The sequence below is a fragment of the Symphalangus syndactylus genome, chromosome 10 (assembly GCF_028878055.3).
Source record: "Symphalangus syndactylus isolate Jambi chromosome 10, NHGRI_mSymSyn1-v2.1_pri, whole genome shotgun sequence".
NCBI classification, from domain to species: domain Eukaryota; kingdom Metazoa; phylum Chordata; class Mammalia; order Primates; family Hylobatidae; genus Symphalangus; species Symphalangus syndactylus.
Genome location: NC_072432.2, coordinates 38,787,386 through 38,804,562, shown reverse-complemented (window position 1 = coordinate 38,804,562; position 17,177 = coordinate 38,787,386). Strand labels below are relative to the sequence as shown.

At 37.6% G+C, this 17,177-nt stretch overlaps 1 protein-coding gene across 1 annotated transcript in view; it reads left to right on the top strand.

Moving 5' to 3' along the window:
- Positions 1–1,640: 1,640 nt before the first annotated feature.
- Positions 1,641–17,177, top strand: part of C10H4orf17 (chromosome 10 C4orf17 homolog) — a 35,882-nt gene continuing 20,345 nt past the window's right edge. The window contains exons 1-4 of the mRNA XM_055296923.2: positions 1,641–1,892; positions 3,611–3,830; positions 13,058–13,267; positions 15,080–15,144. Of these exons, the coding sequence (XP_055152898.2) occupies positions 3,704–3,830; positions 13,058–13,267; positions 15,080–15,144 (402 nt within the window). The 5' untranslated portion in view covers positions 1,641–1,892; positions 3,611–3,703. The remainder of the gene's footprint in view (positions 1,893–3,610; positions 3,831–13,057; positions 13,268–15,079; positions 15,145–17,177) is intronic.

Here is a 17,177-nt window from a genome sequence, read left to right as displayed (position 1 = left end):
TGTTTAAAAATCACTAATTACCATTCATAAATATATGCACATATTCCAAAAAAACTTTCCATCTATTTTCTTTGCTAAAATAATAGAGTATCCAAGGCAACAACGATACCTATGCTACCCTGAGCAGTGCATCAGAGCAACCTCTGTCTTTTTGATTCTGACAAAATTAATGCAAACAAGCCAGTTGTATCATTTTTTTCCTAGTAATGAGACAGGAAAATTCCCCATGGGGCTTCATAAATGGAAAATAACATAGTTACACAGCCAAGTACATGTTTATCTCTAGTGGCCCTCTCTAAGGGAAAGCACAGCACACAGAGCGTAGACTTCTCCTACCCAGAGTTAGGTATTAATGTCAGGATCTGTGGTTGAGATTGCTTTTTATAACCCAATATACACTTTCTCCCTCTCTTGTTAGAGCCCCTGTTTTAGAATGGGATGTCAATGTGCCCTGTTAAGAAACTACATTTTCTATCCTTCCTTGTAGCTATAAATGGTCAATGCAACCTAGATTATTGTCTGAGACTCATGAGAAGGCTCTTACAAAGAGCAGATAGCTAGCATGTGCCCTTGTCAGCCCTTACCTCCCCAACCTTCCTCTTGTTTCCTGCTTGGAGTACAGATTTGATATGTGCAAATATAGGAGACATCTTGGATGACTGGAACTTCAGGAACCATCTTGAACAAGGGATAATTTCAAAAACGGAAGCCTAATATTAAGAAAGATGGACCTAAAACATAGATGAAGCCAAGGTCCATAATGATGCTTCATAAAGCTTCCATACCAATCCTAGATGGTTGAACTCTTCCATGTGAGGACGAAATACATGTCTATCTTACTTAAAACACTATTTCTGCTCTCTGTTATTAGCTGTGTAAAAAAGTTTCTCAACTGATACAAAGTGAAAACTAAAAATCTCAGAATACAAAAATTACCTTAGAAAGTCAATTAGATCTCCCATAAAATTCCCCATAAACTACAGTAAAACAGGGAGGCATATGGCATAAGAATGGGTTATAGGCAAAGGCAATTAAGGCTTTAATTCTTGGGCCAGTCAAGAAAATAGACAAATTAGGCTCTATCCTTGCATTGTTTTAAGCTAGTATTTGCCTTTCAGAAATTGTCTATATTGCTCTCAGAGATTGTAATTCAGAAATTCAAAATCATGTGTATTCTGAAAAGTCTTGTGAAGCACGACATGTACGTGTGTGTGTTTCTCTATGACTTCTAATTAACATTTCAATATTTTTTCATGGCCGTTGAACAAGTCATCAGCACAGGCATCCTGACTACCAGAGCAGTATATTCCATTCACAATTATTAGAAACTCCTTAAAAGCATGTATACCTTCTCCCCACTGGTTTTGGATTAAGCTATGTTTGGTTATATCATAACTGTTCTTTAAGCAGAATTGTGGGAAAAATTATAAATTTGATTTATATTGCTCTTTGTTTTATTTTTCTTCTTTTTCTTTCTCTTGCATTGGATTTAACTCTATTATATGTCCAAAATTGAGGAAAACCATTTGTGGCCACATGGTTTTGTCATGTGGGTAACTGGAGGTCTGAGAAGAATAGCGGGTAAGAGGTTCTAGAACTTAGATTTTTCTAAGGAATGTTACCACCTTGCTAAGCTATGTAACATATCTTAACAACCAGGGAACCACACAGGCTCCTTGGAGTAAGAGTGTGAGAAACTGGATAAAGACAGCTGTATTCTTTTGGAAGCGTTCGAGATTGGTCTGTCTCTACCAACCAAAAACTTCTAGCTTAAGTGCAGAAATTTAAGGAGATCAACAAAAACTCAGTCTAGACATATTACGAGGCTGGGAGGGTATCAACAGACTTGAGTTCTTGTCAGCAAGATCACCTGCTTTTAATATTGTCCTCAGGTATAATTTTAAATTCATCATTCGAATAATGTTCTAAAATTTTAGGTATGATTTAGTTAATAGTCCTCAAGTTCATTCTTTTTTCAAGAGTATGTAAAAGCCAAATAAGTAAGTCTGTTTTAAGAAAATGAAATACACATTGTTTTCTTGTTGACTTTTTTTTTTTTTCAAAATTTAAAGTGTATCACTACCCTTTAATCTAAGAGAATTGATGTGGGACAGACACATATAGAATAACTGAATAATATCAGCTAACATTTAAGTCAATTTCATCAGGTTATAGATAAACAGACTGAAATCTAGGCAATAAAACAATTAATCTGTGGTCACTTTGCTGGTTAATGGCAAATCTGGGACCATGAATCCTATCTTTAAATTTCTAGTTTAATGTCTTTTTCACTCTCCAAATTGCTGTACTCTTTTCCCCTCAATACAGGTAAAAAGCAAATTTACTGGCTTAATTGTACAAAAGGTCCCACACCAAAAGCATGAGTAAGTCTAAAGTGTGATTTAAACAAAGAGGTTAGAACTAGCTCCTCACTGTGGTATTCATAAACAGCAATATGAAAATATACTTTTTATTGCTAGATAGATATTTTCTGCATTTAATGTCTACATATATTTTACCCAACTTAGGATAATTTTAGCATTTATATATATCAAACTGAAGTTCCTGAAAACCAGATGTTCTGTGGCAACAAGTCTGGGAATTTATACACCATACAGTCTAAGTATATAGCATGAAACACTTAAACATAGATTGCTTTGGTCTAAAAAGATAGTCAACGATCTAAAAGCATCCATCCCAACAAAATCCTGAGATCAATTTCTAGAACATGAACATTTTTTGACACTGCAAATTATTCTAACCCAAAAAGTCTCTGCCATGGTTATAAATAAAATGTGTATTTCCCAATTCTGCTACAATGAATAAGATTTTTGCATAAGATAGAAAAAATACAACAGGCACCAGAAAATCATCCTTCTTAGATTTCAAAAGTATACTATTTTCAAGAAAGTTTAAATAACGACTTTCCATGTTCTTAATCCAGAAATGTTCTTTCTCACATGGTTGTGAATTCACCAAGATACATAACATTATCTTTAATCTCCCAGGTCTATGACACTGTAGGTGTCTAGAAATGTTAACTATTACTCAATATTGCAAACAACAACATGGCAAAGGTTCTCTGGTTTATCATCTCCAGATACATCACTCTTTTGGATTTTTTTCCTTCTTTGGGCTTTACCATTCTCTCCGAAGATGATATACATTTTAAGATGCTGGGTTTTAAAAGTACAGTATGAAGGGACTTAACTTAAAATTAATTCAATGTAAAGTACATTTGTGAGTATTGTATTTAAAAGTCATCATTTAAATTTACTATATCAAAATTGATAATCATGTAATACTTTTTTGCTGGTAAGTCAACAAAGTGAGCTCAAATGAAATTAAAAACAGAATATACTTTATACTTTTTACAAATATAAATATTTCAAAATCAAACACTTTGATTTTCCCCTAGGTAAATGTTTTATGATCCACCCATGCCTATACTTTTCAATGTTTACAAAAATTTGGTCTGAAAACAAAATAGCCTCACATTGCTGTAACATGAGAAACAATTTAGTTCAAGCAAAGAAGATGGAGAAATGTTTTATATATAAGAAAGTGACAAGAAACTCTTGTCAGAATGTTTGTCATTTTGTGATTTCAGGGTCTGAGCACATCTGGAAGTGAGGTCAATCAAGTTAGACCCCAAAAACTTTTGTGACAACAGTGAAGAGGGGAAAATAAACAGGCCACAAATATGAACCTCAACCCCCTGACATCTGCTCTTCAGATCGAGGGCAAAGGCAGCCATATTATGGCTAGAAATGTAAGCTGCTTTCTAGTCAGGCACACCCCTCATCCCAGAAGAGTCCGCCACATCAAAGGTAAGGTGACTTAAGGTCCTAGTATGTGTCTCTATTCTCTACACTTGGGCTATTTGATAATTCTGGCAGGTAAACACAACACTGCTATTCAAAATAATTAACCACTGCAGAGATATGGGCATTGACTGTTGGGACTAGATGCCAGCACTGGAGTGAGAGCAGAGGCCTGCAGTCCCTCTCTGTGTTGGACAGTAACCCTTAAATTGCTTGATTGTTAGGACAGGGGCCTGGAGAGGGGCCAAAGTGGCTAGGAAAATGGGGACCACTCAGGGAGCTCAGGGCAGCCTTGAGCAATTGATATAAAAATATTTCAGTATTTTAACAATCCACACATCCATGCTAGCATCTACATGCTAAATATCATCTCTAAGGAAGCATATGTTTTACTCTTTCTTCCTTTCCTTCTGTCTTTTCTCCCTCCCTCCTTGCCTCCTGCCCTCATTCACTCCCTTCCTTCCTCCCTTTCTTCTCTTTCCTTCCTCTCTTTTCCTACCTTTTACTTTAACTTTATACAATAGAATTACTCAAAATTAGACATTAATAACAGTATTTCTCTTTTGAGGGAGGCAGTCCAATCGAGCTTGGATTGAAGAATTTTAAAAGTATACAGTTTTTAAACACGTCTTGCATTCTGAGATGTTTTGAGAGGTACAAAGAGAAAAGGGTTCTGATGTTTTGAGAGGTACATTTCTTAAGGTTATGAAATATATGGAAAACAAGCAGAATTGTTTGGACTTCATAGGGTGAACCAGCCAATTCACCTAGGATGGGGTGACTGTGTGATGCCACCCCCGACAAAGTAGCATATGAACACTGGCTATTGGGTGTAATCAAAATAGACCCTCACACCCATCCCTGAGATTCTTATCCCCAGGAGAAATGCTGCCATAGTGAGCTCCAGAAGATGGAAATGTGTCATATTTCTGAGGTGACAGAAAAAGTGATATTAAAAACCAATGTCATTTGGCTTAGGCAAATAATTCATGACTAAGACCACAAAAGCAAATGCAACAAAAACAAAAATAAATAAATAAATGGGACCTAATTAAACTAAAAAGCTTCTCCACAGCAAAAGAAATAATCATCAAACAGACAACCTGCAGAGTGGGAGAAAATATTTGCAAACTATGCATCCGACAAAGGACTAATATCCAGAATCTATAAGGAACTCAAACAAATCAGCAAGAAAAAAACAAATAATTCCATCAAAAAGTGGGCAAGCAACATGAATACAGCATTCTCAAAAGAAGATATACAAACAGCAACAAACATGAAAAAATGCTCAACATCACTAATTATCAGAGAAATGCAAATTAAAACAATGAGATGTCACCTTACTCCTGTAAGAATGGCCATAATTAAGTCAAAAAACAATAGATGTTGGCGTGGATATGGTGAAAAGGGAATGCTTTTACACTTATGGTGGAAATGTAAACTAGTATACAACCACTATGGAAAAACAGTAAGTGGATTCCTTAAAGAACTAAGGAATTCAATCCAGCAATCCCACTACTGGATATCTACTAAAAGGAAAATAAGTCATTATATGAAAAAGACACATGTGCATGCATGTTTATACCAGAACAGTTCATAATTACAGAGATATGGAATCAACCTAAGTGCTCATTAACCAAGTGGATTAAAAAAAATGTGGTATATATACACCATGGAACACTACTCAGCAGTAAAAAGGAATGAAATAATGTCTTTTGCAGCAACTTGGATGGAGCTGGAGTCCATTATTCTAAGTGAAGTAACTCAGGAATGGAAAACAAAAGATATATGTTCTTACTTACAAGTGGGATGCAAAGGCATAAGAATGATATAATGGACTTAGGGACTCAGTGGGAAGGTTGAAAAGGGGGTGAGGGATAAAAGACTACATACTGGGTTCAGTGTACACTGCTGGGGTGATGGGTGCACCAAAATTTTCAGAAATCACCACTAAAGAACTTAGCTAGTAATAAATCATTCTATTATAAAGACACCTGCACCTGTATGTTCACTGCGGCACTATTCACAGCAGCAAAGACATGGAATCAACCTAAATGCCCATCAATGATAGGCTGGATAAAGAAAATGTGGTACATATACACCAAGGAATACTCTGCAGCCATAAAAATATGAGATCATGTCCTTAGTAGGGATATGGATGGAGCTGGAAGCCATAAACCTCAGCAAACTAATGCAGGAACAGGAAACCAAATATCACAGGTTCTCACTTGTAAGTGGGAGCTAAATGATGAGAACACAGGGACACACAGAGGGGAACAACACACACTGGGGCCATTCAGAGGGTGGAGACTGGGAGGAGGGAGAGTGTCAGGAAAAATAACTAATGGATGCTAGACTTACCATCTGGATGATGAAATAATCTGTACAACAAGCCCCAATGACACAAGTGTACCTATCTATGTAACAAACCTGCAGTTGTACTCCTGAATTTAAAAGTTAAAAAAAGAACTTATCCATGTAACCAAAAATCACCTGTGTCCCCAAAAACATTGAAATAAAAATAAAAATTAATTATTAAAAAAATTAAAAATGAAAAAAATGTCATGATAGAAATAAACCAAGCTTTGTTGAAAAAAGGGCAGAGCCTGAGGATAAAGAAGAGAATTAGGAGGCTGTTGCACCTGTGCAGATACACGAGGACAAACGTCCCTGCTATGCTCTTGGCAACAGGACCAAGCAATGGCAGAATATGAGGCTAGAGAGAGTTTGTAGGGAAGAAATGAAAAGGTCCTGGTAACTGATTAGTATAGAAGGTGAAGATGAACAAATCACACACCCTTTGCACCCTTCTCCACCCTTAGTTATTATAACTAAAAAATGATGAAACAGGAAAGCTGAAAGGGAGAAGGTGAAGTCATTTCATTCAGCAGATATTTATTCAATTTCAAATATATAAGAAACTTGGTTCTAGATGTGGGAGATAGATCAAAGTTTCTGAGGGAGGAAAAAATGTTCCTACCCTAATGGAGCTCACATTCTTGTCAGACAATAAAATCAATTTGGTGGTATACATACTGCATGTGTAGTAGCATCAGGCATCCAAATGGAAATGAGCTGCCCACAATCCCAAACCTAGAATAGAAATCTATGTCTGAGTCTCAAATGGGAACTTAGGAGTAGAGATGCACATTGGGAGTCGTCAGCATAGAAATGCTATTTAAAGGCATGAATATTGATCATCTCTTTATTAATTCAGCCATCTATGCATTTATTCATTCATTCAACAAACATTTATTTGGAACGAAAATATAGCCAAGAGCCTGCCCTCAGGAGCTGGACTATCTGGCTGGTCAAGCCACTCTGTAAAATGACATTAGTAACAATAATGTCTACATCAGGGTTAAGTATACAAACAAGGAAGGCAAGAGAACAGCAAAAGAATATTAGGAAACTTTGTAGAAGAAGCTCCATATGGCTGTTATGGAGCATGTGGGGAGGAGGGAAGGGATAATGGGAAGTCGAGGTGGAGAAGTGGATAAGAGGCCAGATTTAGGCAGGCTCCGGATATCGTGCTAGGGAATTTATATTTCTTCACAATCAAAATAAATGTCTACATTCATGGTTTTTACTTCCTCTCCTTGGAGCCACTCTTCAGCCCACCGAAGCCTGGCCTTTTCATCCACCATTCTGCATAGGCCGGGCTTGCTAAGGTTACCACTATCCTTCAGTTAGACAAATCCAGTGCAAAGAGGATCTATTGGCTCAAGTAACTGGAAAGTCCATCAGGGAGGTGGGCTCTAGGTTTGATTTGATGGCTCGCTTAAACAACCTGCTTTTTAAAAGCTCTTCTCTCTGCCTTCCACAATTCCAGACTCATCCTAGAGCTGGCTTGCTCCTCTCCTAGTGGCAACATAGCTACATCAGTTCTTAGTTTCACATCTGCATGCTACTCTGACTTCTTTCCCAGCAGATTTCAGCCAAATTCTCTTTACATTTTCATTTTACCAGCACACACCAGATCTCATGCTACCCTTGAATGAATCTTCATGGACAGGGAAGTGGCATGCACAGATTAGTAGGCCATGGTTCAAATAACCAATCACTACAGCAAGGGGAATGGGTTCAATCTTCCCCAGAACATATGGCTGCAGGGGCTGCGGGGGCTGCAGAGTGGTAGATAAGGAGAGGATAATGAAGCAAAATAACCTGGGTACTGTTGTTAAGGAAAGATAGAAACAGGTCCTGGGCAGAACTGACAGATATCCACTACACTGCAATCCTCATCTTGACCCCTTAGCTGCATTTGGCACAGCTAACCACTCCTCCCTTCCTCTATCTCTTTCTCTCTCTCTCTTTCTTTCTTCACCTTTAAAAAAATGTAGATTCTGTAACAACATATGCTTCAGTTGTTTTTCCTCTACCTCTGTGCCTTCTCCTTCCTAGCTTAATTTTTGTTCTTCAGTAAATGCTGGAGTCCCTCACAGTTCAGTCCTTGGCTGTTTTCTCTTTTTAATCTGTACTGGGATGCTAGGCAAATATGTTCATTCACAAGTTTCAAATACCCTCTATAGACCAAATATTTTTCAAATATGTATCTCGGACTCAGACACCTCTTCAAAAGTTTAGACCTGTATATTCAACTGTCTACTTGCAAGGCACGGAATGCCTCATGGGCACCTTGAACTGTGCTCTTCAAAACTGAACTCTTGATCTTCCTTCAAATGCAAGGTCCCCCAACCAGTGTATCCTAACAAATAAATGGTATTGTAAATTTGAAGTTTGTAAAATTGAAGTTCTTCTTTAACTCCTCTCCCTCATTCTCTTCCCCTTCCAATACCTTCACTTGACCTTGTCATTTTCCTTCTAAATATTTTGTAAATTAAGCCACTTCTCTCCATGGCTACTGTCACAGCTCCATTCTAGGCCACTATTATCTCCTGCTTTGACTACTACTTTGCAATTTGTAGCCCTCATAGCAGCTTTACTTCCACTCTTGCCCTCTCTCCAGTCTATTCGCCATAGAACAACCAGAAAGATCATATTAAAATGTAAATTTGACTGTTTAGGCCAGGCTCAGTAGCTCACACCTGCAATCCCAACACTTTGGGAAGCCAAGGTGGGAGGATCGCTTGAGGTGAGGAGTTGGTGGTGCACCTGTAGTTCTAGCTACTCAGAAGCTGAGATAGGAGGATCACTTGAGCCCCCGTGTTCAAGGCTGCAATGAGCCATGGTTGTGCCCCTGCACTCCAGCTTGGGTGACAAGCAAGACCCTGTCTCTTTAAAAAAAAAAAAAGATTTTATATATATATATATATATATATATAGAGAGAGAGAGAGAGAGAGAGAGAGAGAGAGAGAGACTGTTTATCCTACAGAAAATGCTTTGGAGGCTTCCCATGCATTTAGGATAAAGTGGTTAATTTTGACATAGGCTAAAATGTTTCCTATTATGTGGCCTCATCTCATATCGATCCCCTCCGCCGTTAGGCATATGCCACAGTGGACTTGTCTTAAGTTGCTTGAACATGTCACAAGCCCTTTCCCACCTCCGTCTGGATTTCCACACATACTCTTCCCTCTAATTATAAACCTCCCCTCATTATTTGTGGTTCCTCATTTTGGTTTAAATATCATTTCAGAGAGACTTTTCAGGCTTCACATCCTCAATCTAAATTAGATTTTCTTATGGTATTTTTTCATAGTACTCTATATTTTTCTTTAAAGTAATTGTCTTAGAGAGACTCTGAGGTGGAGATTTGTGTGAAGGAGCTTTATTAGGAAGTGCTTTTGGGAAAACATTGATAAGAAAGCAGTAAGTGAAGGAAGAAGAACTGGGTAGAAGGAGAAGTGGAACTGCGGATACAATAGGGACCTCAGCCAATCGCACGAGGAGCAGTGGAGCTGGGATAACCCTTCAGAGGTGTCTCAATTCCAGGTAAGGGGCCAGGCCTTTGTAATTCCCACCAACCAGTCTCTATATACAAGAGCTCTCACTGTGTACAAGAGCTCCCTTCAGCCAAGAGCAATTCCTGGAGAGGGACTCAGAATGAGCCATAAGTAACTGACATATGTGGAGCTGGGGAGCTGAGAGCCTAGGTGCTGAAGGCATGATCTAGGTAGGTGGTGGATGTACTACAGCAATTACCACACCTTATGGTGTGGTAGTAGTTATTTTCTTCATTATTTGAATAGTTTCAGAAATCCTCCACTAATCTGTGAGCTCCATGAAGGTGTGTCTGTTTTGTTCACGATTTACTTCAACTTGTTAAGGAGTAGTTGCCACAAGTGAGGTGCTAGATAAATTATTGTGGGAGGAAAGGAGTTTAAATTGCATCCGGATAAAATTGTAGAGTTACTGACAGATTTTAAATAGGACTTATATTCTACATCAGCAGTCTCACAGTTCTGTGTCCCTGAGCAATTAATTGATTTCATTCAAAAAATCATTCTAGCTGCATTGTAGAAAGTGGAAGATGAGCAGGACCTCACTAGACATTGGGAGATCAGTTAGAAGACTGATTCAGTCATCAAAGTGGGAAGGAATGAGGGACAGGCCAGGGCAGAGAGAGAAGCAGAGAAGGTTGAACTTGGGGTAGAGTGAGGAAAGTCCAGCTAAGCAGCACAGAGAGAACCAGCAGAGGGAAACAAATTCAAGAAAAATGGCTAGGTGACGAGCAAAGTCATATTCCTAAAGGAGATTAGGAAAATGAAGGCCAAGGGGAAGCAAACAGATGTAACTGTAAAGAAGTCATAGAGGGCCTTGGAATGCATTGTCTTGGCCAAACCTGAGGGCACAGTTTTTCACAACCTACATGTGGGAAAAAATCTCAAAACCCACATTTAATTTTCTTTTTTTTTTTTTTTGAGACGGAATCTCGCTCTTTCACCCAGGCCAGACTGCAGTGGCGCTATCTCGGCTCACTGCAAGCGCCGCCTCCCGGGTTCATGCCATTCTCCTGCCTCAGCCTCCCGAGTAGCTGGGACTACAGGTGCCCGCCACCATGCCTGGCTAATTTTTTTTTTCTGTATTTTTAGTAGAGACGGGGTTTCACAGTGTTAGCCAGGGTGGTCTCGATCTCCTGACCACGTGATCCGCCCACCTCGGCCTCCCAAAGTGCTGGGATTACAGGCATGAGCCACCACGCCCAGCCAACCCACATTTAATTTTTAATTGAAAATGTTTTTTTTTTTCCTATGAAAAACAAATAGTATTAAAATGAATAGTTTTTTTTTCTGGTTTTATATACTTTAAAGCACTTGATGTATACCTCTTCTATATTTTATTTCACATTCTGCTTCAAATTTTCTTATCATATACTATAAAACTATTGGCAGGCAAGGGACTAATTTTTATGGCTTCAACTCTCCTCTAATGCCTGCCACAAAGCCATGCTCATAGTAATATATGTTCAACTGAAAGAAAATTTTCAATTCCAACATTATTTGTCTGCCTTAGAAATCTAGCAAATTTTAACACTCACTTCTTGGTGGGGGGGAATCTTTGATTAACATTTGGTCCCATTTACAAACTTCGTTAATACCTTTAAAAGCTTTAAATGGCACTTATTCATTAAATATACTTGATTTTTAAAAATATTTTACATACTTAACAAATTCCCACTAAGCTGTAAATAACTCCTGTAAGTTAAATAAATTATACTTATAGATAGATTAAGACTTTTTTTACTGTTTATCAACTTAATAATATTTTCATAGTGTTCTACTTAAAATCGGAAATGTAAAATCATTTTAACATTTTAAACTGTAATTCCAAAGCTAATTTGTTAGATATTCTAATATTCCAAATTAGCTAATAAGCATTAGCTTAAATGTGTATTTCAGATGTAGATGGGGCCAGGCACGGTGGCTCACGCCTGTAATCCCAGCACTTTGGGAGGCTGAGGTGGGTGGATTACAAGGTCAGGAGTTCGAGACCAGCCTGTCCAACATGGTAAAACCCCATGTCTACTAAAGATACAAAAAATTAGACAAGCGTGGTGGCGCACATCTGTAATCCCAGCTACTCAGGAGGCTGAGGCAGGATAATCGCTTGAACCTGGGAGGGGGAGGTGGCAGTGAGCGGAGGTTGCACCATTGCTCTCCAGCCTGGGTGACAGGGAGAGACTCTGTCTCCAAAAAAAAAAAAAAAAAAAAAAGTAGATTTTAAATTTGTGGCCATTGCATATTGTGTATTTAAGATCTATAACTTAAATAATTTAATCTTACATTCTAATGCAGCTGAGAAAAGCAATGTGCAAACAGGTGTATTATGATATGTGATAAATACTGTGGAAAAAAATAAAAGCACATAAGGAGACAGACAGTGATCGGGCGCATTTCAGACAGAGTTGCCAGCAAAGATGATTTTGATGTTATGTGAGAAGACAATTAAGAATAAGGTGAACCAGTGGTACTGGAGAGAGATTTGGAAAAATGAGCAAGTGTAGAAAACATTATCCAGAAGCTTGCCTGGCAATTTCTGGGAAGACAATGCAGCCTTCTCTTACTACCTGTCATAACTCATTGATTAACAGAAAGCAATGCCCGGCACACCCCCATTTCCTAAGCTGTCCAATTCCACATGACTTAGCATTGATATTGAAAAGAGAACCTGTCTATAACTTATTATTTGAACCAAATCCTATATTTGAGCCAAAAGCAAATAGTTATTTTTAGGAGAGTGACCGAACCCAGAAATCTCATATGAGGAAGGAGTTCCTTTTATACCAACTTCTCCTTCCTCCTTCTGTCACAATCTACCTTATCCTGTCTCCTATTTCCAGCTCCTACAGCTTTTTACCTTCTGCCAGGACAAAGGAGGAGACAGTGTATCTCTTCTAGAAGATCTAGTTACATTGAGGCATTCTGGATGCTTTAAAAAATTTAAATCTGACATTCATGAAGACAGCTAGCACAAACCCTCTTAGTTATTATCAAGCTTTGGGAAGTGAGAGATTTGTCTGGGATAGAAGAAAGTCTACTCCACTTGAATCCCAGAACAAGATTGATGATGTGGTCTATCTCTCAAGGCTGACAAAAATGGCAGGAGATTTTAAGGAAGCATGTAATTGGCTACACTGACTTTTAAAGAATGTCTACCTTGCACTGGTTCATAATACAATTTTTTTTTTGGTTTATACAATTTGAAGTCCAACATTTTACATGCATTTAACGATATTTGGTCGGGAAATTGTTGATCATTCAAAGAAAACCTTCCAAACATCTAATCTGGTTGTTTGATCTGTCTCTTTTTTTAATCTTTCCTCACCTAGGCTTGAATAACATTCCAATCTGTACTGTGAATGATGATGAGAATGCATTTGGAACATTGTGGGGAGTTGGCCAGTCTAACCACTTAGAGAAGAACAGGATACCATTTGCCAAGTGCAGTCACTCACCCATCACTGCAGGCCGGGAGAGCCCTGTAAGAGGAGTGTTGCCAGCCCCAAACAGTGCCAAAGTGCCTCCACGGCCTCATTCTGGTGAGTTGAGTTAGAACTGATGAAATGTTTCCTTATGCCTCCTGCAAACAAGGGTGTGGGGAGTCTATATGATGCTAAAATAGCTGCAGTGGTTTTTACATCAAGTTTCCTCACTGTGAGGAGCATAAATTTTGTTATATAATTTTTTTCACTCTTCTAATCTCATTTCAGTAGCACAATGATGTCAAAAATGTTATTACCATTATTATTAATAGTGCCTAAGACATATTTGGTGTGGTCTTAGTCTTTAATCCCTACAAAACTAGCTAAAAGATGCCAGAAATGAATGTTGTTCCAACACTGATAGGGAAACTATGTCAGACGAAAATCGAGTCCAGGAAACGCAGTAAGAATGAAATTGCATGTTTACATTGTCCTCATGAGACTGTCATCTCCTTAAGGTCAGGCCCTGTGTTATTGCTTTCTGTGTTTTTGCCATCCTTCCTTTCTCCCCAGGTCCCAGCACAGTGCCTGGTCCTTAGTAAACAATTGAATTAATTTTTACTGAATCGAAGGAAAAAGGCATTAATCAAAAGTAAAATGTGGAAAAATCCAAAGAGCAAGGTAAAATAGAAGAAAGGGATTCTGCATGGTAGAAATTATATCCAGTTCTTTTTTTCTTGCCCCATACAATTTACATGCTATTACTAAAACTGTCAGGATACATGAAAATTATTATGGCATAATGCAGTAAAATATATCTCTAAAGATAGCAATAAGAGTGGTCAATTATAGAGTACTCACTATGTGGACATACACCATTCTAAAGTCTTCATACTTAATTCATTTCATCCTTTCAAGAATTTCTCTTCCCTCCCTTCTGCTAGCAATGAAGAGTCAAAGCCCACTTATTTTCTCTTATTTCTTGTGTCCCTTTTCATACTGTAGAACAAAGAAACTTAAAAACTGCATTTGCAAGAAAGAGGCCTTTGATGGGAATCAGGTGTCACCACCTAATAAGATTTCTATAGCAGATGTGGGAAAAGGTCATCTTTTTCTTTTATCTATAAATTAATGTAAAGGGAAATTAAGTAAAACTTTAAGTGGTTTTAGGGTAACTTAGGGGGATTTAGTTATATGACTGAGTATGAAATGGGTAGGGTTGAGAGGCTGATAAAAGAAGAAAGAAAATAAAGAATGTAATTGTAATTCAGCACAAACCATCTTTCTCTCTAAAGGTCAAATAACAAAAAAATTCTCTTTAATTAGATAAAGTGACATTTATATGGACAGGAAACAGAGAAAAATATGTCTTATACTAAAATATATACTTTTTTTTTTTTTTTTGAGACGGAGTCTCGTTCTGTCACCCAGCCTGGAGTGCAGTGGTGCAATCTCCGCTCACTGCAAGCTCCATCTCCCAGGTTCACGCCATTCTCCTGCTTCAGCCTCCCAAGTAGCTGGGACTACGGGTGCCCGCCACCACACCCGGCTAATTTTTTTGTATTTTTTTAGTGGAGACGGGATTTCACCGTGTTAGCCAGGATGGTCTCGATCTCCTGACCTCATGATCTGCCCGCCTCGGCCTCCCTAAAATATAGACTTTTTAAATCAGTTTAACCAGATCAAGAAAGCATTTGCCTTGTGTTTTTATATCATCATCTTGGGCATAGAACTAGTTTTTAAATGCAAATACTTTATGTTATTATAATGCCATTTACCTGCAAATTTCCTAATATTTATAAACAGATTCCTGAATGGACCTTAAAGTCAGAAATACTCTCATCTATTTCAGCAATTGACACATATATCATGTGATATAAATTCTTTTTCAGTTTAATCTAAATACATTTTTCCTCAATGTTATTTCAGAGCCCAGTAGAAAAATTAAAGAGTGCTTCAAAACTTCCAGTGAGAATCCCTTAGTAATTAAAAAGGTAAGGAACAGCTATTTACCACTATTTAGTTTGACTTCTATAAGTTCCTCTCCTTTTCTTTACATACCTTTCCGAAAAGTCACCATGTTTCACAATATTTTTACAGCTTTAGTAAAGTCTAATTAACATAATATAAGATATACATATTCAAAATGCACAATTTAATGAGCCTTGACAAATACACACCTGGGAAACTACCACTGCAGTCAAGAGAATGCACGTCCTCATCACTCCCAAAAGTTTTCTCATGATTCTGGCCCTCCCACAGGCAAATGTTTGTCTGCTTTCTGTCACTAAACATTAGCATGGACTTTTTTGGATTTTATAAAAATAAAGTCATATGGTGAGTTCTCTTTCTAAAATGTGGTTTCTTTAACTCAGCATGATTATTTTAAGATTCATCCATGTTTTTATGTGCATCAATAGTTCATTCCTTTTTATTGCTGAGTAGTATTCAATTGTATGGTTATCCTACAATGTGTTGATCTATTTACCTGTTGAGGGACATTTAGGTTGTTCCCAATTTCTGGCAAAGCTAATATGAACATTTGTCTACAAGTCTTTGTTTGGTTATATACTTTCTTTTCTCTTGGATAATTCCTATGAGTGAAATAACTGTGTCTTATAGTAGTTGTATGTTTAAGTTTCTAAGAAATAGCCAAATTGTTTTCCAAAATGATTGTCCCATTTTACATTCCCACCAGCAGTGTATGAGTTTTTTCCTCCACATCTTCCCCAAGCTTAGAATGGTCAGTCTTTTTATTTTTAGCCAAGCTAGTGGGTATGTAGTAGTATCTTATTGTGATTTTAATTTGCATTTTCTTCATGAAGTTGACATTTTTTCCAATTCTTACTTGCCACGTATATATCTTTTTATGGGAAATATATTGTTAGATCTTTTGTCCACTTCTTAAATTGGGTTGTTGGCCAGGCGCAGTGGCTCACACCTGCAATCCCAGCACTTTGGGAGGCCCAGGCAGGCAGATCATGAGGTCAGGAGATTGAGACCATCCTGGCCAACATGGTGAAACCTTGTCTCTACTAAAATACAAAAAAATTAGTCGGGCGTGGTGGTACGCACCTGTAGTCCCAGCTACTGGGAGGCTGAGGCAGGGGAATTGCTTGAATCTGGGAGGTGGAGGAGGTTGCAGTGAGCCGAGATGGTGCCACTGCACTGCAGCCTGGTGACAGAGCAAAATTCCGTTTCAAAAAAAAAAAAAAAAAAATTGGTTGTTGACTTTTTTATTATAATGTTGTAAAAGTTCTTCATATATTCTAGATTAAATATTTTGTTACATGCATGTTTTTGCAAATATTTTCTTCCAGTCTGAGGCTTGCTCTTTTTTTGATGTCTTTACAAAATTTATAATTTTTTCCATCATAGTTTCGCATCTGCATGCTGTGTATCTCTGTATTGTGCTTTACTGCAATGGCTAGAACCTCTAGTACAATGTTGAATAGAAATGATGAGGGAAGACATCCTTGCCTTGTACCTGATCATAGGAGGAAAGCATTCAGACTTTCACCATTAAATATTATGTTCATTTACTTTATTAGTGGATGCCCTTTATATGGCTGAGAAAGTTCCCTTCCATTCCTAGTGTGCTAAGAATTTTAACAGAAATGGGGAGAGATGTATTTTGCCAAATGCTGTTTCAGTATCTAGCTGAGATGATCAAATGATTTTTCTTTTTTAGTTTGTTAATATAGTGAATTACATTGGCTAAGCTTCAAATTTGAACCAACCTTGCATATCCAGTAAAAACTTCACTTGGTCATGATGTATTATCCTTGTCATACACTAAAATTTCATTAAAAATGTTTAGCATTCTTGTGTCTGTGAGAAATATTTGTTTGTAGTTTTCTTATAAAGTCTTTTTCTGGTTTTAATATCAGCATAATGCTGGCTTTATAGAATAAGTTGGGAATTCCTGTTTAATATTCTGGAAGATTTTATGTAGAATGGATATTAATTCTTCCTTAAAAGTTTAGTAGAAATCTTCAGTAAAATATTAGGCTTGATATTTCCTTTG